The 24409-nt window shown below is 47.1% G+C and overlaps 10 protein-coding genes across 17 annotated transcripts; 2 read left to right on the plus strand and 8 right to left on the minus strand.

The window, feature by feature from the left end:
• Window positions 1-2323: 2323 nt before the first annotated feature.
• On the plus strand, window positions 2324-4287 carry LOC9643455 (uncharacterized protein At2g02148). The gene is made up of 9 exons (XM_024668094.1): window positions 2324-2351; window positions 2437-2768; window positions 2818-2956; window positions 3013-3357; window positions 3430-3592; window positions 3651-3765; window positions 3823-3873; window positions 3927-4076; window positions 4133-4287. Exons 1-9 carry the CDS (start codon window positions 2324-2326, stop codon window positions 4235-4237), a joined length of 1428 nt encoding a protein of 475 aa, XP_024523862.1. The 3' UTR covers window positions 4238-4287.
• Window positions 4288-4295: 8 nt separating this feature from the next.
• On the minus strand, window positions 4296-7118 carry LOC9643456 (putative E3 ubiquitin-protein ligase XBAT34). Of its 5 annotated transcripts, none has more exons than XM_024668364.1 (9): window positions 6745-7118; window positions 6533-6693; window positions 6348-6462; window positions 6142-6222; window positions 5805-6072; window positions 5681-5756; window positions 5522-5624; window positions 5377-5468; window positions 4296-5314 (listed from the first exon to the last, which is right to left on the minus strand). In XM_024668364.1, the coding sequence occupies exons 2-9, from the start codon at window positions 6632-6634 to the stop codon at window positions 4340-4342; spliced, it is 1812 nt and encodes a 603-aa protein (XP_024524132.1). In that variant the 5' UTR covers window positions 6635-6693; window positions 6745-7118; the 3' UTR covers window positions 4296-4339. The 5 variants fall into 5 exon arrangements, with proteins under 5 accessions (XP_024524132.1, XP_024524136.1, XP_024524135.1 ...); XM_024668368.1 differs by having other exon boundaries at window positions 4296-5311; window positions 5805-5896; window positions 5984-6072; window positions 6533-7116; XM_024668367.1 differs by having other exon boundaries at window positions 5805-5896; window positions 5984-6072; window positions 6533-7116.
• A 176-nt stretch (window positions 7119-7294) lies between these two features.
• LOC9655174 lies at window positions 7295-10316 on the minus strand. Its single transcript, XM_002963599.2, has 10 exons — window positions 9864-10316; window positions 9775-9812; window positions 9673-9718; window positions 9088-9591; window positions 8562-8908; window positions 8289-8500; window positions 7982-8238; window positions 7743-7921; window positions 7480-7671; window positions 7295-7398 (listed from the first exon to the last, which is right to left on the minus strand). Exons 1-9 carry the CDS (start codon window positions 10111-10113, stop codon window positions 7603-7605), a joined length of 1902 nt encoding a protein of 633 aa, XP_002963645.2. The 5' UTR covers window positions 10114-10316; the 3' UTR covers window positions 7295-7398; window positions 7480-7602.
• A 282-nt stretch (window positions 10317-10598) lies between these two features.
• LOC112344221 (keratin, type I cytoskeletal 9-like) lies at window positions 10599-12481 on the minus strand. Its single transcript, XM_024668562.1, has 6 exons — window positions 12332-12481; window positions 12159-12269; window positions 11933-12100; window positions 11625-11873; window positions 10837-11456; window positions 10599-10783 (listed from the first exon to the last, which is right to left on the minus strand). Exons 1-5 carry the CDS (start codon window positions 12374-12376, stop codon window positions 11157-11159), a joined length of 873 nt encoding a protein of 290 aa, XP_024524330.1. The 5' UTR covers window positions 12377-12481; the 3' UTR covers window positions 10599-10783; window positions 10837-11156.
• LOC9655175 (carnosine N-methyltransferase) lies at window positions 12449-14870 on the minus strand. The gene is made up of 17 exons (XM_024668561.1): window positions 14749-14870; window positions 14600-14672; window positions 14499-14542; window positions 14402-14444; window positions 14119-14346; window positions 13947-14057; window positions 13847-13891; window positions 13710-13789; window positions 13593-13657; window positions 13473-13539; window positions 13309-13422; window positions 13179-13252; window positions 13005-13102; window positions 12872-12937; window positions 12747-12815; window positions 12633-12686; window positions 12449-12548 (listed from the first exon to the last, which is right to left on the minus strand). Exons 1-17 carry the CDS (start codon window positions 14832-14834, stop codon window positions 12507-12509), a joined length of 1359 nt encoding a protein of 452 aa, XP_024524329.1. The 5' UTR covers window positions 14835-14870; the 3' UTR covers window positions 12449-12506.
• A 9-nt stretch (window positions 14871-14879) lies between these two features.
• Window positions 14880-17373, minus strand: LOC9655176 (cleavage stimulation factor subunit 50). The gene is made up of 15 exons (XM_002963601.2): window positions 17255-17373; window positions 17114-17197; window positions 16922-17037; window positions 16803-16875; window positions 16651-16734; window positions 16493-16573; window positions 16372-16442; window positions 16271-16322; window positions 16150-16207; window positions 16001-16101; window positions 15794-15948; window positions 15630-15738; window positions 15522-15578; window positions 15317-15468; window positions 14880-15246 (listed from the first exon to the last, which is right to left on the minus strand). Exons 1-15 carry the CDS (start codon window positions 17354-17356, stop codon window positions 15243-15245), a joined length of 1299 nt encoding a protein of 432 aa, XP_002963647.1. The 5' UTR covers window positions 17357-17373; the 3' UTR covers window positions 14880-15242.
• Window positions 17374-17389: 16 nt separating this feature from the next.
• On the plus strand, window positions 17390-18934 carry LOC9655177. Of its 2 annotated transcripts, XR_002991627.1 has the most exons (4): window positions 17390-17683; window positions 18040-18118; window positions 18170-18708; window positions 18760-18934. XR_002991627.1 is itself a non-coding variant. In XM_002963200.2 (3 exons), exons 1-3 carry the CDS (start codon window positions 17405-17407, stop codon window positions 18646-18648), a joined length of 837 nt encoding a protein of 278 aa, XP_002963246.2. In that variant the 5' UTR covers window positions 17390-17404; the 3' UTR covers window positions 18649-18934. The 2 variants fall into 2 exon arrangements, 1 of the variants encoding a protein (XP_002963246.2); XM_002963200.2 differs by having other exon boundaries at window positions 18170-18934.
• On the minus strand, window positions 18778-20698 carry LOC9643457 (nuclear speckle RNA-binding protein A). Of its 3 annotated transcripts, none has more exons than XM_002963602.2 (7): window positions 20496-20698; window positions 20250-20422; window positions 20113-20195; window positions 19775-20054; window positions 19643-19704; window positions 19490-19571; window positions 18778-19159 (listed from the first exon to the last, which is right to left on the minus strand). In XM_002963602.2, the coding sequence occupies exons 2-7, from the start codon at window positions 20335-20337 to the stop codon at window positions 18996-18998; spliced, it is 759 nt and encodes a 252-aa protein (XP_002963648.2). In that variant the 5' UTR covers window positions 20338-20422; window positions 20496-20698; the 3' UTR covers window positions 18778-18995. The 3 variants fall into 3 exon arrangements, with proteins under 3 accessions (XP_002963648.2, XP_024524332.1, XP_024524331.1); XM_024668564.1 differs by having other exon boundaries at window positions 19042-19159; window positions 19490-19593; XM_024668563.1 differs by lacking the exon at window positions 18778-19159 and having other exon boundaries at window positions 19213-19571; window positions 20496-20654.
• A 138-nt stretch (window positions 20699-20836) lies between these two features.
• LOC9655178 (ATP-dependent Clp protease proteolytic subunit 5, chloroplastic) lies at window positions 20837-22551 on the minus strand. Its single transcript, XM_002963603.2, has 10 exons — window positions 22474-22551; window positions 22304-22417; window positions 22128-22251; window positions 21982-22074; window positions 21883-21928; window positions 21746-21818; window positions 21611-21645; window positions 21466-21554; window positions 21196-21405; window positions 20837-21131 (listed from the first exon to the last, which is right to left on the minus strand). Exons 2-9 carry the CDS (start codon window positions 22378-22380, stop codon window positions 21202-21204), a joined length of 741 nt encoding a protein of 246 aa, XP_002963649.2. The 5' UTR covers window positions 22381-22417; window positions 22474-22551; the 3' UTR covers window positions 20837-21131; window positions 21196-21201.
• A 29-nt stretch (window positions 22552-22580) lies between these two features.
• LOC9655179 (scarecrow-like protein 31) lies at window positions 22581-24368 on the minus strand. Its single transcript, XM_002963604.2, has 2 exons — window positions 24251-24368; window positions 22581-24182 (listed from the first exon to the last, which is right to left on the minus strand). The coding sequence occupies exon 2, from the start codon at window positions 23989-23991 to the stop codon at window positions 22663-22665; it is 1329 nt and encodes a 442-aa protein (XP_002963650.1). The 5' UTR covers window positions 23992-24182; window positions 24251-24368; the 3' UTR covers window positions 22581-22662.
• Between the last annotated feature and the right edge of the window lie 41 nt (window positions 24369-24409).

The following is a 24409-nucleotide window of genomic DNA, read 5'->3' on the forward strand; positions in this document are numbered from 1 at the left end:
TTTGAAACCTCTCTATCCTTTTTGGTTTTATTTTTTTGTTCTTCTAATGTTGTTGTGTTTCTTTTTCAAAGGCTCGTGATGATGGTGTGTTTTTATGTCCATTGGTAATTTGATGATCATTGTATAGTCTATTGCTTGATGTTAAAAGAATAATTCTAAAATTGCATTTGATGAATGTTTGCTATCTTTGCTTACTTGTCTTGTACATGGCTCTTTGAGAAATCTTGTATTTATGAGTGGTTTTGAGTGCTTTTAGATTTTCTTCTTACATCCAATCTTTAGAATTAATACATGAGATTTGTAAATTGATATCATATAAATGATGATAGTTTTTACTCTATATTTTATGGTGAATTATTATAAAATAAATATAAAGCGGAATCTAACTTTTGGATATATGTGCTAAGGGCAACGAAGTAAAACTTGAGTTTCAGAGCTTTGGGCCATTGAATGAAAGGAAAGAATCAAACTTTTGAGAATATAGCTAAAAAATAAAAGAACAAGAGTATAAAGCAATATCAAAATAGTTTTAAAGCATCCAAAATCCCAATGCCTAAACTAATAAATAAAATAAAGCTAAATGGAATTTAACATTATTTCAGCATACCACCCACCTAACAGATACTCCACTAACTTGGGCTTAGACTTAACGCAAAGTTAAACAAGGATAAACTAGCCTAACAAGGAAATGTCTCTAGTGGTTACTTATGCCCAAGCTTCCTATTATCTTTACAATACATTTAGACCCCCTATAGCCTCTTAAATATAAAAGTTTGATTTAGGCTTTCATCCCAGTTCTAGGAATTAGTCTCTAGGATAAATTTGAAAACTTATTAAATATGGAATAGTGTTTGATTGTGAATATTGTGATGAGGACAATCTCTATATTTTGTAGATATACTTAACTAGTAGATCTAAACACATTCCATAAATAGCTAATGAGACCAATATATAAGATATAATATTTAGTGGACACAGTAAATTATTATATAGCGATATTAAAAGACTAATACTCAATACATAAAGGCTTTTGTCATTAGCCAGTGCAAGACATAACAAAACGAAAACTCTTTATCGAGCTATATATGATTAGCTAATAAAATATATAAATTCCATTCTTATGCTCATCTGATCTAAGTACACTTGAAATGATTAATTAATTCCACTACCACAAGAGGGACTAATAAAAGGTTTACCATTTCATGTTTTATAGAACATTTATTGCCACTTTTAGAAATACCAATCAAACTAAAAAGATCCTACATGCTTTGTTTTGAGACATGAATGTTTTATATTTTTGACATGTAAATTTAGATTATAATTATTTCATAAATAAATTTGCATTTTTATAGAAATTTTGATAGTATGAGAAGTGTTTGAATGATTTTATAAAATTTGTAAAATTAAATTCTCTTTTTCTTGTAATCTTAATACAACAAAAAACTATATATGACATCCAGTTGCATACATATATAGTATTATCTTAGTTTATTTAATAATTAGTCTATTAATCCTTAAATTAAATTTAGATATTTAACATTATTTTTGTTGATTTTCTCAGTCATAATGATTTAATACCTGGTTGTTATTTTTTTCATTCTTTTCAATTTTGATAGTTTTTAGAAAACTTTATTTTACATAATAAATACCTCAAGAATGATTTTTAATGCTATAAATAAAGAAATAGCAAAACTATAAAATATATCATTAACAAATCTAAATACTGATGTTAAATATAGCATTTTATTTGGATATTTTTGAGTTTATTTGTCATATAAACTAATGAAAAGTTATATGGATGTATAAAAGTTTTCCAAAATCATACTATGAAATACTAAATCCAGTTACCTCATAAATTATTATAAAACTAGCTATTTTATTATTTACTATTTTATCACAATATAAATCAGATAATATAAATGAAGTTAGCAACTCTAATTTTAAGTAATTATTTGATGTTTTAGTTGAAGATAAAATTGCATTTATTGCACATATTACTAAGTTACAATCAGTATCTTAAAGTTAATATGATTTTTATTAATAGATACTTGAAGCTTTTGCAGCTTAGTGCTTGATATTGTTTGATATATACAGTATATAGGTAGATTTAATCTTTTTGAAATCTTAAAATAAAAGAATTTTGTTAAATTGTTAAATAAAGATTAGTTATTTTTAGTTTGCTAATATTAAAATGCCATGATCCCATTTCTTTTAATTATCTGGGTTAAAGATAATTTGACTCACATTACCTTTAGACGTTAAAAGTTTAATTGTTGTATGACCTAGAAATTTAGGGCTTTTCATTTGGTTCGTGGTCTGGGCTATGGCTATGGTGGTTCGGCTTCCCGATGGCGCGCTCTCTCGTTTTCAAATCCTCCGTCGGCCATGGTGAGATCAGCTGCGAGCTAGCTAGCTGTCGCGTGGTGTGTGCGTGAGAGCAAGAGATAGAGTGTGATTTCTTTCCAAGCTTCACTAGATCGCAGGACAAGAAGCTGGCTAATCTTCCCCCCAATCTCTCCCAACACGCGCCCGCGCACGACCCTTACTCTCTGCCCTTCCGCTGCTGGCCCGGGAATGTGAGAGCCCACTACAACTTAAACGCCGCCAACGCCCTCGTCGTGGGAACGACTTTGCACGACCTCAACACCGTCGAGGCAAGAACTCCCGCCGCCGCCGATGTGGAAAGCATTGGCAATGCCGACGAGGGTGATGGAGGCGGCGACGCTGCCGCCGATAGCCTGGACAACGAGGAGGAATCTCCATCTGAGGTTAGCTTTCTAGCTTTTGTAGTTCTTTGCTCATTTTCTCATCGACCAGGATTGCGTAGCACAAGAGTACGAGAATCTGCAACCGGTGGATGGAGTGGACGCGGTGGACGGAGTGGACGCAGAGCAGCAAATCAATCTCGAGAACGATGAGAACTCGACTCCTGCGTTTGGTGTTCTAACCTACAGTGGTCAGTGTTGATGTTTTACGTAGTTCCTTACTGTTTTTTCTTCTCCCTCGCTACAGACGTAGTCCCCATTGAAGCGGCCAGGGCTCGTTTCGTGCAGCTGATAATCGATCGCTTTATCCAGCCCCGTTCATATCCCGTGTCCGATTCCCCCGAAGGGAACTATAGCAATCCAAACTCGAAGGAGAAAGAGAGCAAACGCAAGCCGAGTGAGGTGCACTACGAGGGCGACCCCAGGTACCTCCTGCCTTTGACGTTCGTCGCCAACTTGTACGAGACGCTCATCTCGGAGATCGATGCGAGGCTGCACACCGTCGAGGGTGTCCACGAGAAGACGATGGGAGTTGCCCTTGAGGCCTCTGGAGGGCTATATAGAAAGCTGGTGAAAAAGTTTCCAAAGTCCGGTTGGTATTTCTTTCTTTCCTCTCTCACTTTCTCTGCTCACGATTCTTTGCATTCTCTTGTGTCCACTGCAGGCCATCCGGTGTCTTTCAAGAGACGGGAGATGGCATCCGCGTTAGAAGCCAAAACAAAGTTCCCTCAGCTCGTTAGAGGAGACGAAAAGCGTGTAAGGTTCGTCGTTGTTCACGGCCTGGAGCTGATTGAGCGTCCGGAGATGCCACAAGAGGATGCTGAGTGGTACCCCTTTAGTTTTCTCAAAACTTGCTAGAAAACCATGACTCTCTCTCGCTTCCAGGTTTAAGAGACTCACTGGAAGACAAGAAGCCGCAGTTACCGGAAGCGACTACAACTTCTATTCGGCCAGAGTTAAACACCGCCGGCTTACTGTTCGTGATCCACCACCCGTGCCAGTAAGCTTATAGCTGCCTTTGAGAGGTGTCTTTGAAAACTAACTGGTGGTTTGCTAGCAGCAGTATCAGGCCGGGGAGTCTCCCAGTGTCATAACACCACACTCTCCGGTATTGAAAGCTTTTCTTCCAATTTTCTCCATGATCATCTAACAAACTCACAGACTCGTGATCACCAGCAGATCCAGATGCAGCAGTCCCGTGTTCGTCACCAGGTGCAGCAGCCATCACAAACACACACCCCGCGCACTCCTCCCCATGTATCACGCGATATACAGTCTGGGATTCATCCTGGAATGACCGTGATGGTTCCGGTCAGTTCCGTCGTTTCTTCTTGCTTCCTCACCATCTGGTTTACTCGTTTTTTTAGCCTCCGAGCCCCGCAAAATTCTGCGACCAGTGTGGAGCTCCCTTCTTGAGGGAAACATCCAGGTTCTGCACAGATTGTGGGAACAAGCGACATGGTGTGCCATGAAAACTCTGTACGTAATACACAGCCTTCTTTCCTTGTGATTGTTGTGTATCTTTGATTCTTTCCTTGTGATTGTCTTTTATTCTAACAAGATGATTGTTAACTTTACACGGTGAAGACCTTGACAACCTGTTGGATGGAAGTCCTACACACAGGACATCCCCAAGTTTTCTCCTTGATCTCCATCAAGCAATTCATGCAGCCGGCGAGGTGGCCGCAAGGGATGCACACGCCTCTCGCGGGTGCGTCCCAGCAAACCACGCACTGCCCGCTCGCTTTCTCATCGCCAGTTCCTCCTGTTCCTGCTCTTGCCACTACCTTTTGATGCTCCGGATTCACTGCCTTTTTCTTGATGCCAAACAGCGAGAATCCAGACGGAGAAGCACCCTGCCGAGCCTCGGATTGGGCCGTAAGTTGGCGAGGACTGCAAACTGGAGGTGGTGGCGGCGGCGGTGGACCGGAGGGCACGAAGATCTCCACGGGGACGTTGGAGCACCCAGGTGGTGCTGCTGGAGCCGAGAGATCTTTCACTGGAACGTTTCGGACTGGTGGCTTTGTCGCCACGGGCCTCGTTTGCCAGAAGCTCTCAACTCTAGTCCGCTGCTCGTAAGGTGGCGGTGGTGGCGATGGCGATTGCTGGAGCGGAAGTGATGTCGCTCGACTCGGCCCGGCCTCCGGAGACCCCCAGCACGAGCTGTTGCTGGTGCTGTTGCTGTTGTCCGAGTCCAGTGACCATCTGTTCCTGCTCAGCGGCCCCCGTCGCTTGGCCGCCTTTGGAGGACTACTCAAAGATGGCCAGCACTCGTCGACGACGCTGGATGATGTTGGCGAGAGAATCAGGCCCTCCGCGTTGGCGGACTGTATCGAGGCGTTGATAGCCATTGCCAGTGCTACGTCTTCTGGGATCTCTGTTTTGCTGTGAGGTGGAGAGGATACCTTGCGTACTGGCGGGCACACGACTACCTGCTGTGGAGGAGGGGCAGTGACCGTCCGTGGTGGTGCCGGTCCGGCAATCGTAATTGGCGGACCCCGTGACCGCGTCGGAGAAACGGACTCTTGGGGACTTGAAGTAGCACTCTGCTAGAAAAAAAAAAGAAAAGAAAAATGTGAGCACAGTTAAAAGGAGACAGCCTTGACTATACCTGTTGGTATGGTATGCCTTTACAGGCCCTGTGAAACTTCTCCAACTGTGGTTTGCGGCCTTCAAATTCTGACAGAAACTTGAACCTCGTTTCTGCCCGGCACACACATGCTGCGTTACTTAAACAAGCGAGGCTGGTCACTTACTTGACGATCTGTCTGTAAGAATCATCACGGGATCCGCAAGGCTGAAGTTGGGTTCCTCGATCTGGACTTTCGACAAAGCAATTATTATCCTCGGTAGCGACACCTAAACAAAAGCACAAGCTGGTTGGTGTTTTAGTCCAGCTACTACAAAAGAAAAACCTTTGGTGACTGGTAAATAACAAGCTCGTATCTCGGAAGCCTTCTAGCTTGCGCTGACGGCATCACAACAGCCCATCTGCAGACAAGAAACATCAGTTCAGTTCAACATGAAGTTAACGCTTACACTTTTCTGGTCACCCATTGAGGTGCTAACGCTTCAAGAAATCCAGGGCCGGATATCTCTCTCAACACTCCACTGAAAAGGCACATCCTGTCCTGGAGATAACGTTTGAGATGAGAAACCAGCACATCACATCCAAAACATTGTTCTTCTTTTTTCTTTTGCTCTCTGTTTACACGCACCTCAATGATTCGTACGACCGAGACATGGCCTCGGCTACGTGCCATATCAAGAGGTGTCTGGCCATCGTCATTCACAGCCAATGGATCAGCTGCACACACAAGAGACAATCGCTACTTAGAATGAAAGTACTCGAGCTTATACCAAAAGTTTAGCTAACCTCCACGAGACAAAAGCAAGATCACGGTTTTGTCCAGCCCTCGCTTGGCCGCATGATGCAATGGAAATCCACCGTGAGAGCCTACAAAACACACGACGATCGTGAGTAAAACAACAAGGAGTAAACTACAATCCAATTGCCAGCCAGATCTCGTAACGAACAAAGTTGCCAACTGAAAAACCATAGAACAAAAGCACTAAAGTTACCTGGTCTGAAAGCTTTGATGCTGGCACCCAGATTCAACAAAGTTATGACCATGTCGAAGAGCTCGCTTCTGGTGCAAGCCAGGATGAGAGGCGTCCGACCATCCTTATCGGTCCACTGCGTAGAAACCACAGAAAGAATTAGCAAAGAAGAAAGGAAATCCGATAGAAGGAAAAGCTTTGCTTACCTCCAAAGATGTTCCATCTCGCCGGAGAGTCTTCACAGCAGTGTGATTTGCATGCTGGACCGCTTGATAGAGTTGCTCTTCCTTAGACTGGCCTCCACCCATTCTCTCTCCCTTTCTACTTCGTCGCTACAACCAGCTTGCCATCTCTCTCGCAAACATCGCTAAGAGTGGAAAAAAATAAAAAAAAACTACAAGAAAACGCTCTTTCCCACCAACGCTAGACCGAATCATCTGCCTCGCGCCATCGATTCCTCCCAAACCCGGCCACATTCCCTCGAAATACCTCCCCCACCGCCGCGACGCGCCCCTCCCGCGCCCCAATTCGCGAAATTCCCATGGCCGCCGCACCGGATCCCTCAAATCCACACCGCATTGCCGCGATGATCAAATGCGCCGCTCCCTGCCATGGATCTGGCGCCCGGACTCGCCATGGCGAGAGGAGATCTCACGCTACCGGTCCCCTAAACGCGACAAGCGTTCTCATTAAACAGTCCACTGCCTCGTCCTCCATAGCCTTCTCTCTTCTCTCTTCCCTGTCTCTACCGGACCTCCAGCGAAGCCTTGCGCCGAGCCTAGTCACGCACGCCGAACCTCTTCCTCTTCCCAAACTGCTAGCCACGCTAGCACTTTCCGCCACGGTGGCCGGTGCTCCTGCGCACTAGTCACTACCCGACACGTGGTCGCGTTGTAGGTTATGACTGTCAGTTACTTCCTTATTACCTCCCTAGCCGATCTGGGCCGTTGAGCAGCCGACGCACACGATACGTACACGTTTACTCCCGTTTTTATTACTGGGAAAAAAAATTTCTCTCCATCTCTTTTATCAAACGCTACACTGTAGTGATGTATGTCCCAACGAAGAACTCCTGGAAAAAACGAGATCGTCAAGACTTCCATTCATGGAGAGCATTGACAAGCTAGAAAAAATAAGATTAAAGGGCACTTACTTGGCCAGTTTTTTCAATGCCGCATTGGAAAGAGGTGGTCGATCATCGCAGCTCAGCGCATTGCATTTGGCACAGTCCAGCCTATTAATGTTGGGGACTTTAAAAATCTGTCTCTCCTTTTATCTACTGTACACTGGCTCTGTCGTCTTGTCTATGACGATATAGCTTCGCTATCGTCTTTCGTTCGCAGTCCTGTGGATGAGGGAAGCAAACAATAAAGAAAAAGTTTAGAAAACAAGGATCCGATGAGTGAAGTTACGTACCTTGAACATCGCAAATCGGAAGCGAGTGCCAATGTTTGTGCGAACCAACTTCATGTAAGTATACGCGAAGCTTAGCTGATCTCTCGGGGTGAAACGGTCTACCTCGTTGAACCACAGGCAGGAAAAAAGGTTGGACATTGGCGTGTGTGAACGAACGATTATCGAGCCCTCTGGAACGTCTGGAGAGAAGAAAAAAGTCAATGAGTACGCTGGTTGTAGCTGATCAGTATATGTCTTACTGCTTGGTAGGAGGCGCTTGGGATCTGAAGCATTGAATCTCGTGAGGCCGTCCTGTTGATAGAATAGAAACTGCTCGTCGATGAAGGAGTGATTGAACTTGTTGAGCCTCTTGTTCTGCTGTACTTCGTCCCAGACACAGTGACGATCATAGTGGTTTGAGATTGTATACTCGTGATTTCCACGCCAGAGAAAGTATTCCAGAATAGACAACGGATTGACCTGTAGCCTCAGCTTGCTGTCCAGCCAAATGGAATATCTGAAACAAAAGGAAGCTGCATCACCGCAGGAAAAAGAAGTGTTTCATACCTCGCGAATGGAAATAGGCGATGCGAAAGAAGCTTGGGAATTTTTCCAACCCGACGAAAATCTGCATACGGCAGATTTGAAACTAGTACTACCCGCCAGATGCCAACGAATCCGTTCTCATCAGGAACTTGACCTTCTTCAAGCATCACATCCAGGCTTAATTGATCCACGAACAAAACAAAACATACTTCTTTCTTCAACGGGCTAGAGACCTGGAAACAGAAAGAAAACTCAGTTCATGGAGCGAGAGGTTTAGGAAACAAACTTACATACCTTTCGTTTTCTAGGCGAATGGAGCTTATCAGATTTGCCAAAGATGCAGGATGATACGGCAACCCGACAACCCGCCAAGTACTCTGTATCCTTATCACTGAGGTCAAAACCAGCGCTCTCGGATGGATCGGGCCCTCGGACGAAACCACAGTGTATAGTCTTGTTCGCCACACGGAACGAGTCCTCCCTTTCTTCTAAGGTTTGATGACCGGCAAATCTTGGTGTCCAAGAGCTCTCGTTAAGCGGCATTTCTTCCTTCGAAACATACTTCAGATCGAAGCGAGCGAATTTTGAGCTGTTGTCTGGTTCATGGACGTTGCTCAAGTTTGCAAAGTTTATCTCGCATGCTGGAATACACCCAAACGAAGCAGGTGAGAATCATAAATCTCGGAAACGCACGCAAAGTCTAGCTAAGTCCTGCAGCAGTCACCTTCTCCCTTGACTTTACAAACGCTCATGTACCTCATCACTAAGCAACGTAAACCCAACCCAGTTCCTCCGCTCTTCTAAGGAATTAGAAACGTACCTCCTCGGTGCTTTCGGGGTGGCCTTAAATGCTTCTGTTCTGATGTTACGGTTTCTTGAACTGCTGGCATACTTTTCCCTGCCCTCCTTACGACCATTGCCTCACTTTCTTCGTATTCATCTTCCATGTCGTCAAAATCCCTATCAGCCTCTGTTGCATTCGATTCTCGAAGGAGATCGTCCTCGTACTGCTTCTCGTATTTCCTAAGCTCTTTCCGCCCTCTTTCATACGATAAACCCGGAACTTTCGAAAAGCTGTCCTCCGCAGCCGACCCGGAACTGTTACTTGAAAGAATCTTGTCATTAAGCTCGGCCTGATTTTCCTGCACTTGGTTCCGCTGCAGCTCCTTTTGAAGCCTCGCATACTCTTCCTCAAAGCTCCCTTCTATATCCCTGTTCCTGTCATCGGTATCCCAGTCCCTGGAGTCCCTGTCGCCTTCTCGACCACGAATAGCCTGACCAAAGTGTAACCCGGGCTCGACTTTCCGTGTTTGTCCTCTAGTTACTGATCAACCAAGACACCAAACACGAAAGACTCTTAAGACCTTTCATTCCTAAATCAAACCGGAGGCTCAAGAATGCTTACCTCGATGGTGCTTGAGACCGTGCTTCCGGATCTCTTCAAAGGTATCCTAAAAGCCACAAGGGAGCAAATAAGAAACTAGAAAACAACAGACAGGAAGCATACCGGGTGATTGAAAAAATCGTCCTTAGTCCCCAAGTCCCCTACAAAGAAATCGCTAAATGTCGCCACACAAAGACTAGAACTCCACTTACCAGGAACAACGACCAAAGCCCGCCCGATGAAATCACTCCCCAGCAGCGTGAATCCCACCACTCCCAGCAAAATCGCCAAGTAGAGACCCGCGGAGCACTGCCTGCCCTTGCGTGGCGCCTTCTTTACCCGGCCCCTGCTACCATTGCTTTCCACATCACTGTCGTGGCCCCGGGCCGACGATCTGGCAGGCGCATTGGACTTGTGATCCCCGTTCACCATCGGGGCGCCGCTGCCTTGGCGAAAAGCCATGCATCACAGCCGCGATCCGGCCCCTGATCTTCGGATTCTACTCCTCCATCGCCGCCGCCGCCGGAGATCCAAGGCGGATGCGAGGGGGGAGGGAGAGCGGCGCGCGCGTTCACCTGGAGAAGATCCACATCGCGTCCGCGAGGAGAGCGCTTCCAAAAACCCTACTCGCTCGCTCTCTCGTCTCCTCTCTCGACCAATTAAATTGGTGCTTGGGTTAAAAATATAAAATAAGATTTCACCGCGGTGGAAAGAATTATATCCAGTTAGTTTTTATCCTTTGCTGCGTTATGAAGACAAGAGAACGATCAAACAGAACTCTTGAAGAACTTCCTCGTTGTAGTTTCAGACTTTAGCAGTGGCGAGATCATTTAAAACAAGCTTGGAGCTAGCAGCGAACTTCTCCAACGAAAAATCTTTGCGATTTTTCGCAACGAACCCCAAAGATCTTTGCTGGAACTGTGTGATCAAACATGACACTGATCGAGCGCCAACGAAAAAACCCCAAAGATCTTTGCTGGAACTGTGTGATCAAACATGACACTGATCGAGATTTCTCTGGTTTCCGCTTCAGCATTTAACGAAGCCTCTGGATGATCTGAAAAGCTTTACGAGCACAGACTGGCGAACCTGAATGAGAGTGGCCTTTTGCGAGTGATGATCATAGCAGCAGCTGCACAAGGCAAAGGATTAGCTTTACGAGAGAAAAGAGAGAAGAAACTTTACCTTTTCATCGGATTGTCAGCAGCTGCGATCAAAACGAATTAAAATAAGCCAGACTTTCACATGGTTAGCCAGTGCTACACAGCTAATAAACAGCACAAAAAAAAAATAAAAATAAAAATTGCCACAGGAAGAACTGCAAAGCTTAAGAACAAGGAAAGCGCTCAATAAGAGAGTTAGCTTGCAAAGCACAAACGAAAGATACAGAAGCATGGAAAACCAAAGAAGAACAGCAGGAAAACTATCTGCCAATCGCAGACCCAAAACTGACCAAGTAGCAGCACAATTGTAATGTACACGGTGGTCGAGACTCTCCCAAGCTTTCACCGCCCTCCGCCAAAGTTGTCATATCCTTGATTCCTGTAGTCGCTGTAGCCACCACCGCCACCACCGCCTCCTCCTCCTCCATAGCCACCACTTCCGTAGCTTCGACCACCATAGCCTCCGCTGGCCTGCGGACATTGACGAGCAATGTGCCCCTCCTCGTTGCAGTTGTAGCATTTGGCGCCCCCTCCGCCGCCGCTGCGACCACCAAAACCTCCGCCATAGCTCGAGCCGCCGCCACCACCAGCACCAGAACCACCACGGACATTGTTGGGACACTCGCGAGAGAAATGACCAACCTGGAGAGTAACAAAACCATCAAAACATGTCAAAGAAAGAAACCAAACATTTTTCTTTTCTGGAAAACAAAGCACAAGCACAGCAGAAACCAAACAAAAGACTGAATAAACAATCCAGGCTTGGAAAAGTCAATGAAAACAAACAAGGCCAGAAAGACGAGAACTTACCTCTCCACACGAGTAGCATTGAGATTGGCTGCTCCTCCCTTTCGAGCCGCCCCATGCATCACCATACGCGCTGGCTCCTCCTCGATCACTTTCACGCGGTCGTCCTCTACTGAAGCTTCCATACTCTTGAGTCTCCGCGTAAGGCTGCTGCTCGCGGCCACGACCACCCCTGCTGAAGTTCCCATACTCCGGGTTCTCGAGAGGTTCTTCTCTCCTTCTCGGGGCAGAAGACCTCACATTCACGTTTTGCTGCATCAAAGAATGAGAACCGAAAGAGAGAAGAAAAAATCAAAACTCAAAAACGTCACCTCAAAACTCGCTAGCAGCTCGTCGAGCTTCTTCTCTTTAAGAGCGATGTCCTCTTGGATCTCTTTCACCTTCAAAGGATCCACAGCCTTCTCCAGATCGCCTCGAGCATAGGCGAGCTCCGCCTCGGCGGCCTTCTTCTCTTCATACTGCGCCTCCGTGAGTTTAGCCTGGAAGAATAAACACAAAAGGAAAGGCGATCTTCAAGCCGAAAACTTTTTAACATACATTGGGCTTCCAGTCGCGCTGTGCCTGCTCCTTCAAGATCTCGGTCTCTTTCTTCCCCAGGCGCTCGGCAATCACTTGCTCTCGCGGCCGCGCGGCTCCAAACGGATTTGGCTGACAAAAGGAGGCGGATCAATCGGCGCGAAAGAGAGAGAGAGACGCGAGAGGAGGATTACCTTAGAAGACCTAAGCGGCGCCTCTGATTTCTCTCCCTGGCTCATAGTTGCGCGATCGAGATACCCTGATCCCGGAAGAAAACCCCAGCTTCTATAAACCCTAGTCAAACGCCGTGCTTCAAGTAAATATTCTAAAAAACGCGATACTTATGCTGACAAGATAGAAAAATGGATGTCAGCGTTTGATCATCGTCCAGAACGACGAGTAGTACAAATGCTGGAGAAAAAAAACCAAGTAAGAAAAAAACCTCAAGCGATAACCAAAATCACTCTTTTGATTGAGGAATTGAATGAAACCCACCTGACTCATCGAAGTTGGGCACGAAGTGTATGTATTTTGCACTGTGGATTCCTTCTGCTCGAGAAAAAAAGAGGACATGGATCAAATCGATGAGAAAGCACTGGAGACTTTTACCTTGAGCTCGAATCCATAGCTAAAAGCTACTTTTTTCACGTCCTCCAAGCTCAGCTCTATGGAGATTTCCTAGAAAACGAGGAAGATTGCTGATAGAAGAAACGAAAAAATTATAGAGGGCTTACGTCGTGGGAGGAGAATTCGTGAGCATCAGCGAAGTGGTAGAGAAGGGGCCCCAGATTGATCCACACCTGGCACGAAAAAAACTCCACTAACTTCTTAGATATCAAGAAGAAAAACATAAACATCGATGCTTACACCACCGGGCTTGAGAACTTTGTGAATCACTTCTATGTAGTCCACGACGTTGTGCGCCGTGTCGATGAAGAAGCAAGTCACGACAGCATCCCAGGCACCTGTAAAACACAAAAAACGAAAAACTTTGAGAAAGAAACGATTGTTTTTGGTTTTTTCCTTGAAAGCAAGGCTAACCTGTTTGGCTCTCGTGGCCATAAACCTCCAGAAAATCACCGGCACACATCGAAAAGCCTTCAGTAATTCCTGCACTGTTATCTGGATATCCATGAGCTGAACTGTAAGATCGCTGCTGGAACTAGAAAACCTTCCAGGGTGAACATCAGGAAAGCGTACAGATTGGAGCTGATCCTTGTCCGAAATTTTGTTGCAGTTGCTGTGTATCCACGGGTGCATCTCAAATTCGTCCGGCTCGACAGTCCTGCATTGCACACTTTTAATCTTCGCTCTACAGAAAATGAAATCGCTTACTGGTTAAGGATAAAACTCGAGCAAATGAGCACGTAATATGAAAACTCATTCCCTTGGCACATGAACCCTGAAAAACACCTTGTAGAAACCATCAAACCTTGATAGTATAGATTAGATTACCTAGTCGTGATATCTCCAAGGCTAGTCGTCCCAGTCCCGCTCCAGGAACTAAGCAGCTTGGTCTCCTGCGAGATTTTCAAGAGTGAATCAAGAGATTTTGTGAGTAAACAAACGTACGCCTCGGGATCAATATTTGGAAACCATGACTGAAGCTCTTGTAGCAGCGGCGAATAGCACTTGTCACGCTCACCAGCTCCCTGTGAAGAAAACTAATCAGGAAAAGAAGAACACTAGATAAACTCGAAAACCTCTACCTCTTTTGTCCAGTCTCTTACAATGTTTCGAAGAACGCAACGGACCTACACAAGTACAGAGGATAGTTGCAAGAATGAGAAACTCCAAAGGCCCACGAACCTTATCAACATCTGACGGTCTGACGTGCAAGTGTTGGTCGGTATTGTCCTCAAAATGAAAACCACCGGTTGAATTTGGCATTTCTCGAGATCCGAAATGGAAGTCATCCATCTTAAGAACATAAAAGCAAACTCTCCAGAACTTGAACAAAAGAAGAAAAAAAAAAGCATACCTCGTACGAGCCTTGCACCTCGACTGCAGACTTTGTTCCCTCGTTTTCAACTGCTAGTCTCTTGTTACTAACGCTCGTTTCGCTACGACAATCTTTCCAACCGTTTGCATTCTCGTGGTCTTTCTTGTGATTTTTGCAACCAGCAGTCGTAACGTCCTCATTCCCAGCATCGGAAACATGCTCAAACTGTTGTTCGTCGTCGCTCATTTCGAAAGGAGGCTCAAAGTACTGCGAGAGGAAAAAGCTTCTTTCATCACAATAAGAGAAGAAATAAAACGAGTACCCGAAGCATTGTGGATATGAGATGGAAATTCCTTGAAATACACCTGATAGATAGAAAGATGGAACACAAATCGTTTTTTTCTCAACAAGAAGAGTACCTCCTCACTTCGGCATATTTCTTTGGCAGATGACTTAGAAGCTCCTACAAAAGGAAAAGCGAAGAAGAAGAAACTCAATGGCTCTCTCCAAATTCCCAAACCTTTTGCCTTGACGGTAATCGCGAGTACGATCGCTCCCATCGTCTCACATCATCCTCTGCGGAGCTCGCATAGCTGGAATCATCCAAAGCCAAAAATCGGAGAAGGAAGAATCAATGCCGGTTTTGGGAGGAAGAGATCCTCGACTCACTTGAGATAGGTGGCAATGACTCTCCGGAGCGCCTTCATCTCCAACGCCCCGTCGATCTTGTCCGGCTCCACACTCTCCCGCTCCATGCCGCTCGCGATAAATAGGGTTTTATACAAACGCCACTGAGAGGATAAAGAAAACTCGTGGAGTATTTAAATCGTTGCCTTAACGAGAATTTATAGGAGATTCTTTCGTATTTGTCTTCCTTCTCAAAACGTTACTAACTTGGAAGCACTGGAGCCGAGTGTTCGTCACAACGCTGAGAAGCACCGAAAGGGAAAAGGACTGTGGCAAGAAGCATTCCAGTTTCCACTGCGCTTGAGTTAGATTGTCGGAGTATCAAGCTTCGCACCTGGTTGATAGCAAGATCTACTTGCGGTGGAAATCGAATGCTTCTCGGAGATGATCCGGAATGTCGCAAACTCCATGCAGGAAAAAGCTGAAGTAGGAGATTGTTTGTCGGTGTTGTCGAGAGATTTTGCACGAGAAGATCTTCACCTGTAATGGAGTTGTCGGGGAAAGCATTTTGTGAGTGAAGTGTCTAACATCAGTGCAGTAGCAAGCTTACCTCGCTGTTTGCCAGAATCTCACGGTACGATCACTTCCACATGTTACAAAGCAAGCTTCACTTGGAGAATGCTCGATACAGCGAAGGGCACCGGCGTGATTCGAATTGAGCCGACTCATGAGGTCACCAGTAAGAGCATCCCACACGACAACCTGAAAAGATAAACGTGGTGAGCATGAATGTTTATGGAGCTCATCTAGAATACCTCGCCTTTCGGTTCGTCGCTGGACAAAACGAATTCTTCGTTGTGAGTGAAGACCGCCTGAAAGCAGCACAATGATCATGAAAGTCCAGAGGGACCACTTCGAAAAACCTGGCATCTCGTCTGAGAGTGTTGGCTGCCAATGTAACGCTTGACTTGCCTACCGCTGCCTACATCCCACAGTACTACTGCAAGGTCTTTGCCGCACGAAAGCACGTATCTGCAACACAAACCATCGAAAAGCTTAGGGACCAGCAGCAGTAGTCTATCACGACCTTTGATCTCTTGTAAAAACGGCGCTTGTGGCTTCAGCTGAAACATGAGCACCTTGAATCGCCCTGACACACCGAGCAGTTTTTCCATCCCAGAAGCGAACACCGCCATCTTTGCTTGCTGTAACATAAAGGCCTCCGCTCTCCGAGAATCTTACCTGCGGTTGAACTAGTCCATCAATCTCACAAAATATTAAGCATAATTCGCACCTGGTTTATAGCACTACCAACATGCTTCTCTTGAAGGGAGGCTGATACATAGCACTGAAGCGTGTTTGAGTCATAGAGATGAGGTATTGGATGGTCCGTTCCTGGCAAAAACATTAGCGTGAATTTATAACTTCCCATCGAATGCTTACCAGCAAGCAAAAAATCCCCGCATGGATGAAAGCAAACTGACCGCACGTTGTGTGTGTCCTGAAAAGCAAAGCCAAAGCGTTAGACCTCGATCATTTCAAAGTTTCACAAAAACCAGCATACTTGAATCGCTTTGACGGCTCGGCGAGCAGAAGTTTTTGCGAAATCAAAAAACCTGTAGTCATCTTACATCAGAGAAGTTTCAAAAGGCTAATTCGCTTTACTTGATAGTGCGGTCCTTAGCACCAGAAACAAGAATATGAGCTTGAGGATGGAAGTCTAGATCGTTAATAGGCTGCGTCGAAAGCCTCAAGTAAGCAAGAACAAAATCGAAAGAAGACTTGCATGTATATGATCGAAAAACGTCCTGATGGCCGGTCTGATCGATCCTACATCTGGGAGCATCATTTGCTGTATCTTTTCAACCTTCCAAAACAAGAAAAACAAAGGAAGATATCGGCCGAAAGAAGAAGAAAGGTGAACACTAGAAAGACTAAACATACTTCAAACAGCTTGATTGATGCGTCGGCTCCTCCTGTTGCGACGAGCCGGCCATCCGGGCTGAATCGAGCACACCGTGCGGCATTCTGAAACAAAGAAAAGAGAAAACGTTAGCGTGAAAACTTACTTTCACGTGAACAAAGTAGTGCGCTACCTTATGCTCCGATATTTGCTGGGAGACAAGCTTTGGGAAGAACTTGGACGCGCGTTTGCCTGTTTGTAACGAGCTGCCAAAGAGTAGCACAATGCTAGATCGAAAAAGAGAGAAAGTACTTGAAATCGGTGAGTCTCGATGGTAGGACTGGAAGAGGGCCATATCCGATAGAACTCGTCCCAGCGTCGATGGAAGCTGACCCCCTCGCTGGAGCGCTACTCTCGACGGCAAGTCCCTGCTTACAGAGTAAAAAACGTTAGAAGAATTCGCGAGAATCGTCTGAAAGAATGGAAGGTAGAAGAATTGGCGACCTTCTGGACAAGCTCCAGCAATTTGTTTGGAGGAAGCTCGATGTTAAGAGGGATCATGGTCGCATTTGCGACCGCAGTGGCTGCCTGGAACGAAGAATCATGGAGAATTTCCAGGCGCTCGCAAGGACGAGGATCGATTACCTGGTTGAGATTATTGTCCCGGAGATACGAGACAATGAGCGCCATCACATGCCGCTGGAGGAGCCCCTCCTGGAGAAGCCGCGATTGATCTACTATACCCATTGCAAAGCTCAAGAACCCTAAAAGGGTTTAAAAGAAAGGAGGAGAAGCATGGCCAAGGACGATGGGGGGAAGCAGGCTAAGGGTCGCAAGCGCCGCGGCCCGGCTCCCTCCACGGCAAGGAATCTCCGATCGTGCACGAGCAGCGCCAAGGTGACATTGTCGGATGGCGAAGCCAAAGCCCCGGGATCGCGCGAGGATATGGTGGTGAGCTTGGAAGAGATCGAGAATGTGGTTGTGGCTGTGAGCGAGGACGGTACTGCGCCCATCACTCCTCCTACTCCCGCTCCACAGGAAGAGGAGGAAAGCCTCGACGACAACTGGAAAGAGGTTCGTGACGATTCTTTTGTTTGGTCTATTCGCTTGGATCGTGCTAGGATTTTTTCTCCTTCTTTGCTTCTACTCTCCTGGTTCGAGTGCTATGATCTTTGGTTTGCTCGTTTTGATGGATCGTGCTACATTTGCGAAGAAGTTTTTTCTTCGTTTGAGTGCTATGATCTTTGATCTATTCTTTCTCTTGTTTCTGGTTCTACCTTCCTCTGTGCTTGTGTGATCTATTCCGTGTTTCTTCGTTCTGCTAGAGTTTCTTCCATGTCCTTTATCACAGTTTCTTCTTCTACTTCTTTCTTTCTCTTTTGTGTAGAAGCCATAGCCATCGTGGTTTATATCCACTTTCTTTTTCACAGGTTACGAGGGCCGTATGCTACGAAATGGACGCCGACTTCTCTCACGGTGACGGGCTTCCGGAGATGGAGACCATCGAAGGTAATGGTTTGTTTCCTTCATTTTCATCCAACCAACGAAGGACTTTCACAGCGCCTCCAAAGGAGCCGATCACTGTCCCGGACGATCTCGACGAGGGGCTCAAGCTGCTGGTGAGCAAGAACAGGATGAGGAAGACCGAGGTATTCAAGCTCAAGCTCGCAATATACCAGCTCTACTCGAAAGTGGGAATTCTGGAAGCAGCCAACGCGGCAGAAGTGACACAGAGAGAGGAGCTCGACAAGTCCAAGGAACACGCGAGCAAGCTCCAGGAGGAGCTTAACAAGGCCGTGGAGGAGCTCAAGAGGGCGAAGGAAGACAACACCGGGCTCAAAGCTCGGGTGGAGGAGCTGACTCGCGCCATCGACGCGGATCAGGACGAGGAGAAGGCGAGGAAAGCCGAGAAGCTCGAGAAGGAGATCGAGAGCCTCAAGTCGCAGATCAAGCAAAAGAATGGAGTCATCGCGCTGCTGCGAAACAGCTACGGCGATCCACGAGCCAGTCTTGCCGCGAGGCAGTTTATGACACCATAGCTGCGAAGTAGCCCAAGTTAAGCATGGCACCATAGCTGCGAAGCAACCATAGCATACCAAGTAAGCTCTAGTGAAGATCTCTGTGTAGCTAACTCTTCGTCCTCTATACAGCCATAGTAACTTAGCAGCAGCAAGAAGGAAAAGAAAGGAGAAAGTTTTGGAAAGCTCTCTCACTCTCTTGACTACTTTTATTCGTTCGTGTTCCACACGAAGATCTCGAAGAGGGTGTGGAGAAAAGCGAGAAAAAGCTCAAGGTGGTGGTGACAAAACAAAGGAGGTTCTCGTCTCTCTCTCTCTCTCTCTCTCTCTTCAATCTCTCAATCTCTTTCCTTCTCTAGAGAGAATTTTTAACGGCGTCGATCTCTGCGATTGTTGTTGGTGTTGCTGGTAAACTGTGCTCGGTCTCGGACTCTAAGCGGGGATCGAGATCGCGGAGCACCTCTCGGGCCGTATCGAGCAAACGTAAGTCGCAAAACGTACGAATCGGGATCATTCTCATCAAACTTATAACCTGCAAGGCCCGCGCACGGTTTTTAAGTTCTGGGAAAGCTCTCAAGGTTGGTTCTTTAGACCATGATCGTTCCTTTCCTCTGTTTACTCATTCTCATTCTTTTCTCTTTCTCTTCTTTTTTAACGTTTCGTTTAGGAAAAGTTCGAAGAATGCCAAGCCAGTCCCTTGGCAAAATGATAGTACAAGCTGGAAAAGTGTGAGTTTCCCAGGGGCTACAACTCCCAGGCCCGTCCCAGGGACTTAAAGAAACACCAGCAGGGAGGAGCATGATCATGGTGACCCAAAGCAGGAAGCAAAACGTAAAAGGAAAGAAGAACGCGAGCACTCTACCTTGCAAGGCTTCCAAGGCCGTGGCCGCGCACTTGGCATCCATGAACTCCACGAAGCACAAGACCAGCTTCTCCCCGGTTGTCTGCGCAGCACAAGACGAAAATCTTTCGATAAAACCTTTGACGAAACTTTCGAGAACAAGGAAGATCTTACTCTCTTTGCGTCCTTGTGAACAAGCCGGACTTCTTTGAAACCGATGAATGGCCGGAAGATATCTGAGACAACTCCCAGTCAAGGCCACAAAACCATATGAGAGAAATCGAGAAACGATCACTGAAAGGATACGTGCTGCCTCTCTGCGCGTACAGTCCGATGGCAATCCATCCACGAAAAGAGTGGAGGATGCGTCGTGAGGGAGGCCATCGCTGGTGTTGATGCTCAAGTTGGATCGAGCTCCGGTTAAGCAGGCAACGTCGTATCCCATCATCTGGGAAGTTTGCGTGATCAGCGACGAATCATCCAGCGCTGATAGCCCGGCCCCGAGAGCGCTCAAACTGGCAGCACCACTCACACCGAGCCCGACTCCAGACAATCCCAAGTCCGAGGAAAGTCCCGCAAAAGAAAGCTGCCGAAAAAACACGAAAGCTGTGTGTTTTGTTTTCTCCACATTGTGAAAGATCTACCCCGTTGCGCAAGAGATCCGAGGATGTTGTGAGTTGATCGCCTTCGCGGCCTCCCCAGCCACCTCGATCATCGTAAGTTCTCTCTGAGTGAAAGAAGAAGTTAACAAAGAAAGAGAAAGAACCAAAACAAATTTTACCGTAGTCTCGTCGGGGTCTCTTTGGCGAGGGCGATGGAGTCCTCCTGTCAGCAGTAGCGTAATTCCATCTAGCCCCAAAGTCAGCCATCCCTAGAGCAATGCCAATCAATCCCTCGCTTCTCTCGCTCTCTCTCGCGCGCGCGCTATGGATGAATCCGGGGTCCTCCAAATTCCTGGAGCATTCGGCAAGAAGATCACAAATTACTCTACCAGAGACCTCTGGATCGCAGAATTGGATGCTCTTACCATGGATCTGCAGCGCCACACCCCGATTGCGTCGCGTACAGCTCTCCCCTGTTTTCTCTCTTTTTTTTTTCCCTTTCAGATATATGGGGTTAGGGCAAACCAGACATATAAAAGATCTGATGTGGCTATTCCGTTGGAGAATCAATCTTGGCCGTCCATCACATCCTATAAAAACTTAGAAAGATAGAAAAGAGGGCTTGCTATGGCGCTTCTCTTCCACGCTCCAGCGTTGTGTTCTTCGCTTCTCTTCCACGCGCCAACGTTGTGTTCTTCAATTCATCCCTTCACCAAAGCAACGAGAATAAGAATTCCAATGCAAATCTACACAACAAAGAATTCTAGAATGCTAAGAAATCCATCTATTGTGGCAGGAGCTACCAACAAGCCAGAATCCACAGAAGAAAAAGAAGACCAAGCAATCTCACCAGTAGGCCTAGAGAAATCCCTGGCCAAACTATTCCGAAGTAAGCTCTGGATCGCCGTGCTCTCGCTCTTTCTCACGGCCTTCATAGCCGGCTACCTTTACTTCTTTATCACGGGGAATGGAGCTGACGAAGTTCCCATCATGAAGTACCAGTACTACCAGTACACCAAATCAATCACGAAGTAGAATAAGCTCCGCTCGTTATTTCGTTCCTAGAAGAGAACTTCGTTGGTTTAGAAAGAACAGCAAGAGAAAAGAATGAAGAAATGCAATTACCTCTCCTCAAGCTGCTGCCGGAGCTGGAAGTGGTGATAGCGCTTTCAGTGGATTGGAAATGACGCCGTCAATGAGGCCATACTCTTGAGCTTCCTTGGGACTCATGAAGAAATCCCGGTCGGTGTCTTGAATTATCCTCTCCAGTGGCTGCCCGGTGTGATAAGATAGATAGCTGTTCAAGTTCGCTTTGTGATGCAAGATTTCATTGGCCTGTCGTCATTTTGAATGTCAGTTACTCCATCCATGAATGCGAACTCATCGCTTGTGTACCTGGATCTCAATGTCGGACTGCTGTCCTTGAGCGCCACCGAGCGGCTGGTGAATCATGATCCTAGAATTTGGTAAACTATAACGCTTTCCTGGAGTTTCAAAATGGCAGACGTGAGAAAAAAAAATCATTAAGTGTGTAGAGTACCTTTTGTGCCTGCACTAAGAAGAAAAGCACCCATACTACAAAACCATGAAAGAGATGAAATGTGTTTAGAAAACTAGTCACATAGGACTGAGAAATGTGTTTAGAAAACTAGTCACATAGGACTGAGAAGCAAACCTTGCAGCGAGACCAACACATACAGTACTCACGTCCGGACGAATGTGCCTCATGGTGTCAAACACGGCCATTCCTGAGCAGAAAGAAAATAAATTGTTAGCTGACAACTCGATAGGGAAAAAAAAAAAAAACCATACCAGCGGTAACGGAACCTCCAGGTGAATTTACATACATGACAATATCCTACAAAAACCAATCGAGCTTTAACCATCTTCTACATGTTATAACCCACAAACCTTCTTTGGATCCGCAGCATCCAGATAGAGAAGCTGCGCAACAATGAGATTTGCCATATCATCGTCAACAGCTCCACCGCATCGAATTATCCGCTGAAAGTATCAAGCAAGGAAAATTTACAAAACAGATCAAACGACAAACTTACGTGCTGGAAGAGCTGAGTGATAACACTCTGAAAGCGCTCTTGTAGCATGGGAGGTGGACCTTGGCCTTGCCCAGCAGCGTAAGCACCTCCCAGATATGCCGAGGGCGGCACCTCCAAATCTCTCCTGCGAAGAGAAAGAAAATTAAAAAAATCTCTCAATCGCTCCAGTAGAGTACCTAATCGACCACAATCCATCATGAATCGTTGCATCCGGGGACCAAAACCGCTCGCTAGAGAAACTACTCTGCTGCATTTTCGACGCCCTAGCTGTGCACGACAGCTGCTTCGATCTAAACCACGAGCAGCCAAAGCATGAGCAATCCAGCATAGAGCAATGCGCGCTTACCTGCCCCGAAACCGCACGGGAAGAGCGGCGCTACCTCTGTCATGTCGCCAGCTGCCGCTCCGTTGCTGCTCGCATTGCAGGATCAGTAAGATAAGTACCAAGGCATGAGCAATCTAGCCGCGCTACCGCTGCCATGCCGCCAGCTGCCGTTACATTGCTGCTGGCATCTCCGGTGAGCTTTAGTCAAATTCAACAAGTCCAGTTGCTAATAGCGATGAGGACCTGCCGATTCCTCCGCAAGAGGATCCAATTCCCGCTGCGCCCCACGCTATACTCTCTCGCATTCGAGTACGTCGCCAGCATTTTCTTCGCTCCAGCATAGACATGGCGCTTGATCTCGTAGCCCTCGAAACCGGCCCCGCGCATCAGCTCCTGCCACTGCTTGTATCCCTCGGGCCTCTCCACGCGCTCCTCGCCCTCGCACGCCAACGTGTTGAGCAGCTCCAGCCCGCGGAGCTGCTCCAGGAACCTCCTCTCGCCCGCAAATCGCGACTCCGCCAGCGACGCGGCGATGGCTTCAAACATGCCGGCGTAGAACTCGAAGGCCTCTCGCGCGCGCGCCACCAGCGATGGCGAGTTGAATCCCACCGGAGGAAAGGCGGCGTTGAGAAAGAGCTTGGGCTCCATCGCGTGGATGTTCCTCAGGAACCTCCTCTTTGGATCGTCCGAGAGCTCGCGCAGCTTGTGGAATGAAGTCACGATCAGGACGTCGTCCGGCTGGATCATGAGCTGCGATGGTCCGATCGAATCCCAGTCGGCAGTCACCACCGAGTGGAACTCGAATGGAACGCCGAGGCTGCTGGCGTAGCGGCCGAGCTTGGCGCCCACATCCTCCCTGGGATATAAGAGAGAGTTGCTTGGTCGATCCACTGCGGTGACGCGAAAGTGTGGCGGGCCGCCGGATCTCTCGGAGAAATCCTTGATCAGGCACAGCCACCGATAGCCCGGACCGATTCCAAAATCGACTACGTGCACGCGAGCCGCCGACGATGTCTCGTCCAGGATCGTCTGGTTCGTGAAGAAGATTGGCAGCCCAAAGCCCGGGGAGGTCTCCGCGACTGTGGCGAACAACTGGAGGATCTCGTCGATGGGTCGCTTGGATTTGATGAGGCCATTGTAGAGCAGGCTCCCGGTGCCAGTGCTTCGAGCCACGAGCGCCTCGGAGAAGTAGAAGGCTAGGCGCTCCACCGTGGTTCCTGTGGGAGAGGACTTGTCTCTCAGCTCGCTGACGAGCTCGTAGGCTTGGGTGGTGGCATTCGCGGCGATGGCTTCGCAGCACTTGACGATCGATGCTTTGAGATATCTCATGAGCTTGGCTTCCTCAGCCGCGACCAGATCGTCCGTTTGTTGATCGAGGACCAGATTGTCAGTTTGCTGATCGATTTGATGGTCACCGGCATCGTCTAGCTCTATGAAGGAGTCAAAGAGGGATTGCGCGTACCCGTGATCCTGATTGTTAGAGTTGTCCGCCACAGGTTGGGACTCGCTCCAGTTGGATTGCAGACCATCGCCTTCCATCTAGACAGATCACCGTACTTATTGACGGTACTTATAGCGCTACAAATGAAGGATCATTTGCTTCTCAGTTCCTTCCTCACAGAATAGTTTGAGGATTCCATGATGCTCGTGATCAGCAAATCAGAACAGAACTTGTGGTCCACAGTTGGAATCTTCGGGATTGCTCCAGGTTGCCCAGAGGTTTATCAAAGCTGTGGATGACTCGCAACTTAGAAATCCACCATGGCTTACTTCGTCTCAATGGACAAACAGGACTTACTCAAGCGAGCCGCTTCCACGGAGACACCACCCCAACTTTAGGAAAATTTCCTTGAGAGCGACCATTTCGAAAAGATCCTACTCGCAGCGTTACGTGTGCATCTAAGACCTTGTCTTTGGACTCCCATCTATGAAAGCAAAAGAGAGAGAACTCACTTTC

This window comes from Selaginella moellendorffii, unplaced genomic scaffold (genome assembly GCF_000143415.4).
Source record: "Selaginella moellendorffii unplaced genomic scaffold, v1.0 SELMOscaffold_3, whole genome shotgun sequence".
NCBI classification, from domain to species: Eukaryota; Viridiplantae; Streptophyta; class Lycopodiopsida; order Selaginellales; family Selaginellaceae; genus Selaginella; species Selaginella moellendorffii.

Excerpts from the sequence above, each read along its gene's own strand:
- LOC9655174 (XM_002963599.2), bottom strand. The coding sequence starts at position 10,113 with ATGGCTTTTCGCCAAGGCAGCGGCGCCCCGATGGTGAACGGGGATCAC. Across the intron at positions 8,501-8,561 it reads ATTCGCCTAGAAAACGAAAG|GTCTCTAGCCCGTTGAAGAA; the intron begins GTATGTAAGTTT and ends TTCTGTTTCCAG. Across the intron at positions 7,922-7,981 it reads CAAGCGCCTCCTACCAAGCA|ACGTTCCAGAGGGCTCGATA; the intron begins GTAAGACATATA and ends TCTTCTCTCCAG.
- LOC9643456 (XM_024668364.1), bottom strand. The coding sequence starts at position 6,634 with ATGGGTGGAGGCCAGTCTAAGGAAGAGCAACTCTATCAAGCGGTCCAG. Across the intron at positions 6,073-6,141 it reads CTTGCTTTTGTCTCGTGGAG|CTGATCCATTGGCTGTGAAT; the intron begins GTTAGCTAAACT and ends TTGTGTGTGCAG. Across the intron at positions 5,469-5,521 it reads TCTTACAGACAGATCGTCAA|AAACGAGGTTCAAGTTTCTG; the intron begins GTAAGTGACCAG and ends TGTGCCGGGCAG.
- LOC9655177 (XM_002963200.2), top strand. The coding sequence starts at position 17,405 with ATGGCCAAGGACGATGGGGGGAAGCAGGCTAAGGGTCGCAAGCGCCGC. Across the intron at positions 17,684-18,039 it reads TCGACGACAACTGGAAAGAG|GTTACGAGGGCCGTATGCTA; the intron begins GTTCGTGACGAT and ends TCTTTTTCACAG. Across the intron at positions 18,119-18,169 it reads GGAGATGGAGACCATCGAAG|CGCCTCCAAAGGAGCCGATC; the intron begins GTAATGGTTTGT and ends GGACTTTCACAG.
- LOC9655176 (XM_002963601.2), bottom strand. The coding sequence starts at position 17,356 with ATGGGTATAGTAGATCAATCGCGGCTTCTCCAGGAGGGGCTCCTCCAG. Across the intron at positions 16,876-16,921 it reads TCGAGACTCACCGATTTCAA|CTCGTTACAAACAGGCAAAC; the intron begins GTACTTTCTCTC and ends ACTCTTTGGCAG. Across the intron at positions 15,469-15,521 it reads GCGACGAACCGAAAGGCGAG|GTTGTCGTGTGGGATGCTCT; the intron begins GTATTCTAGATG and ends TTATCTTTTCAG.
- LOC9655178 (XM_002963603.2), bottom strand. The coding sequence starts at position 22,380 with ATGCAGCAGAGTAGTTTCTCTAGCGAGCGGTTTTGGTCCCCGGATGCA. Across the intron at positions 22,252-22,303 it reads GATGGATTGTGGTCGATTAG|GAGAGATTTGGAGGTGCCGC; the intron begins GTACTCTACTGG and ends TTCTCTTCGCAG. Across the intron at positions 21,555-21,610 it reads TCTTAGTGCAGGCACAAAAG|GAAAGCGTTATAGTTTACCA; the intron begins GTACTCTACACA and ends TTGAAACTCCAG.
- LOC9655175 (XM_024668561.1), bottom strand. The coding sequence starts at position 14,834 with ATGGAGCGGGAGAGTGTGGAGCCGGACAAGATCGACGGGGCGTTGGAG. Across the intron at positions 14,673-14,748 it reads GTCATTGCCACCTATCTCAA|CTATGCGAGCTCCGCAGAGG; the intron begins GTGAGTCGAGGA and ends GGATGATTCCAG. Across the intron at positions 12,687-12,746 it reads GCTATGGATTCGAGCTCAAG|AAGGAATCCACAGTGCAAAA; the intron begins GTAAAAGTCTCC and ends TTTCTCGAGCAG.
- LOC112344221 (XM_024668562.1), bottom strand. The coding sequence starts at position 12,376 with ATGAGCCAGGGAGAGAAATCAGAGGCGCCGCTTAGGTCTTCTAAG. Across the intron at positions 12,101-12,158 it reads AGCGCGACTGGAAGCCCAAT|GCTAAACTCACGGAGGCGCA; the intron begins GTATGTTAAAAA and ends TTATTCTTCCAG. Across the intron at positions 11,457-11,624 it reads AATGCTACTCGTGTGGAGAG|GTTGGTCATTTCTCTCGCGA; the intron begins GTAAGTTCTCGT and ends GTTACTCTCCAG.
- LOC9643455 (XM_024668094.1), top strand. The coding sequence starts at position 2,324 with ATGGCTATGGTGGTTCGGCTTCCCGATG. Across the intron at positions 2,352-2,436 it reads GGTGGTTCGGCTTCCCGATG|AGCAAGAGATAGAGTGTGAT; the intron begins GCGCGCTCTCTC and ends TGTGTGCGTGAG. Across the intron at positions 3,593-3,650 it reads CCACAAGAGGATGCTGAGTG|GTTTAAGAGACTCACTGGAA; the intron begins GTACCCCTTTAG and ends TCTCGCTTCCAG.
- LOC9643457 (XM_024668563.1), bottom strand. The coding sequence starts at position 20,337 with ATGGCTGACTTTGGGGCTAGATGGAATTACGCTACTGCTGACAGGAGG. Across the intron at positions 19,705-19,774 it reads TACGCGCAGAGAGGCAGCAC|ATATCTTCCGGCCATTCATC; the intron begins GTATCCTTTCAG and ends GAGTTGTCTCAG. Across the intron at positions 19,572-19,642 it reads TTCACAAGGACGCAAAGAGA|ACAACCGGGGAGAAGCTGGT; the intron begins GTAAGATCTTCC and ends TGTGCTGCGCAG.
- LOC9655179 (XM_002963604.2), bottom strand. The coding sequence starts at position 23,991 with ATGGAAGGCGATGGTCTGCAATCCAACTGGAGCGAGTCCCAACCTGTG.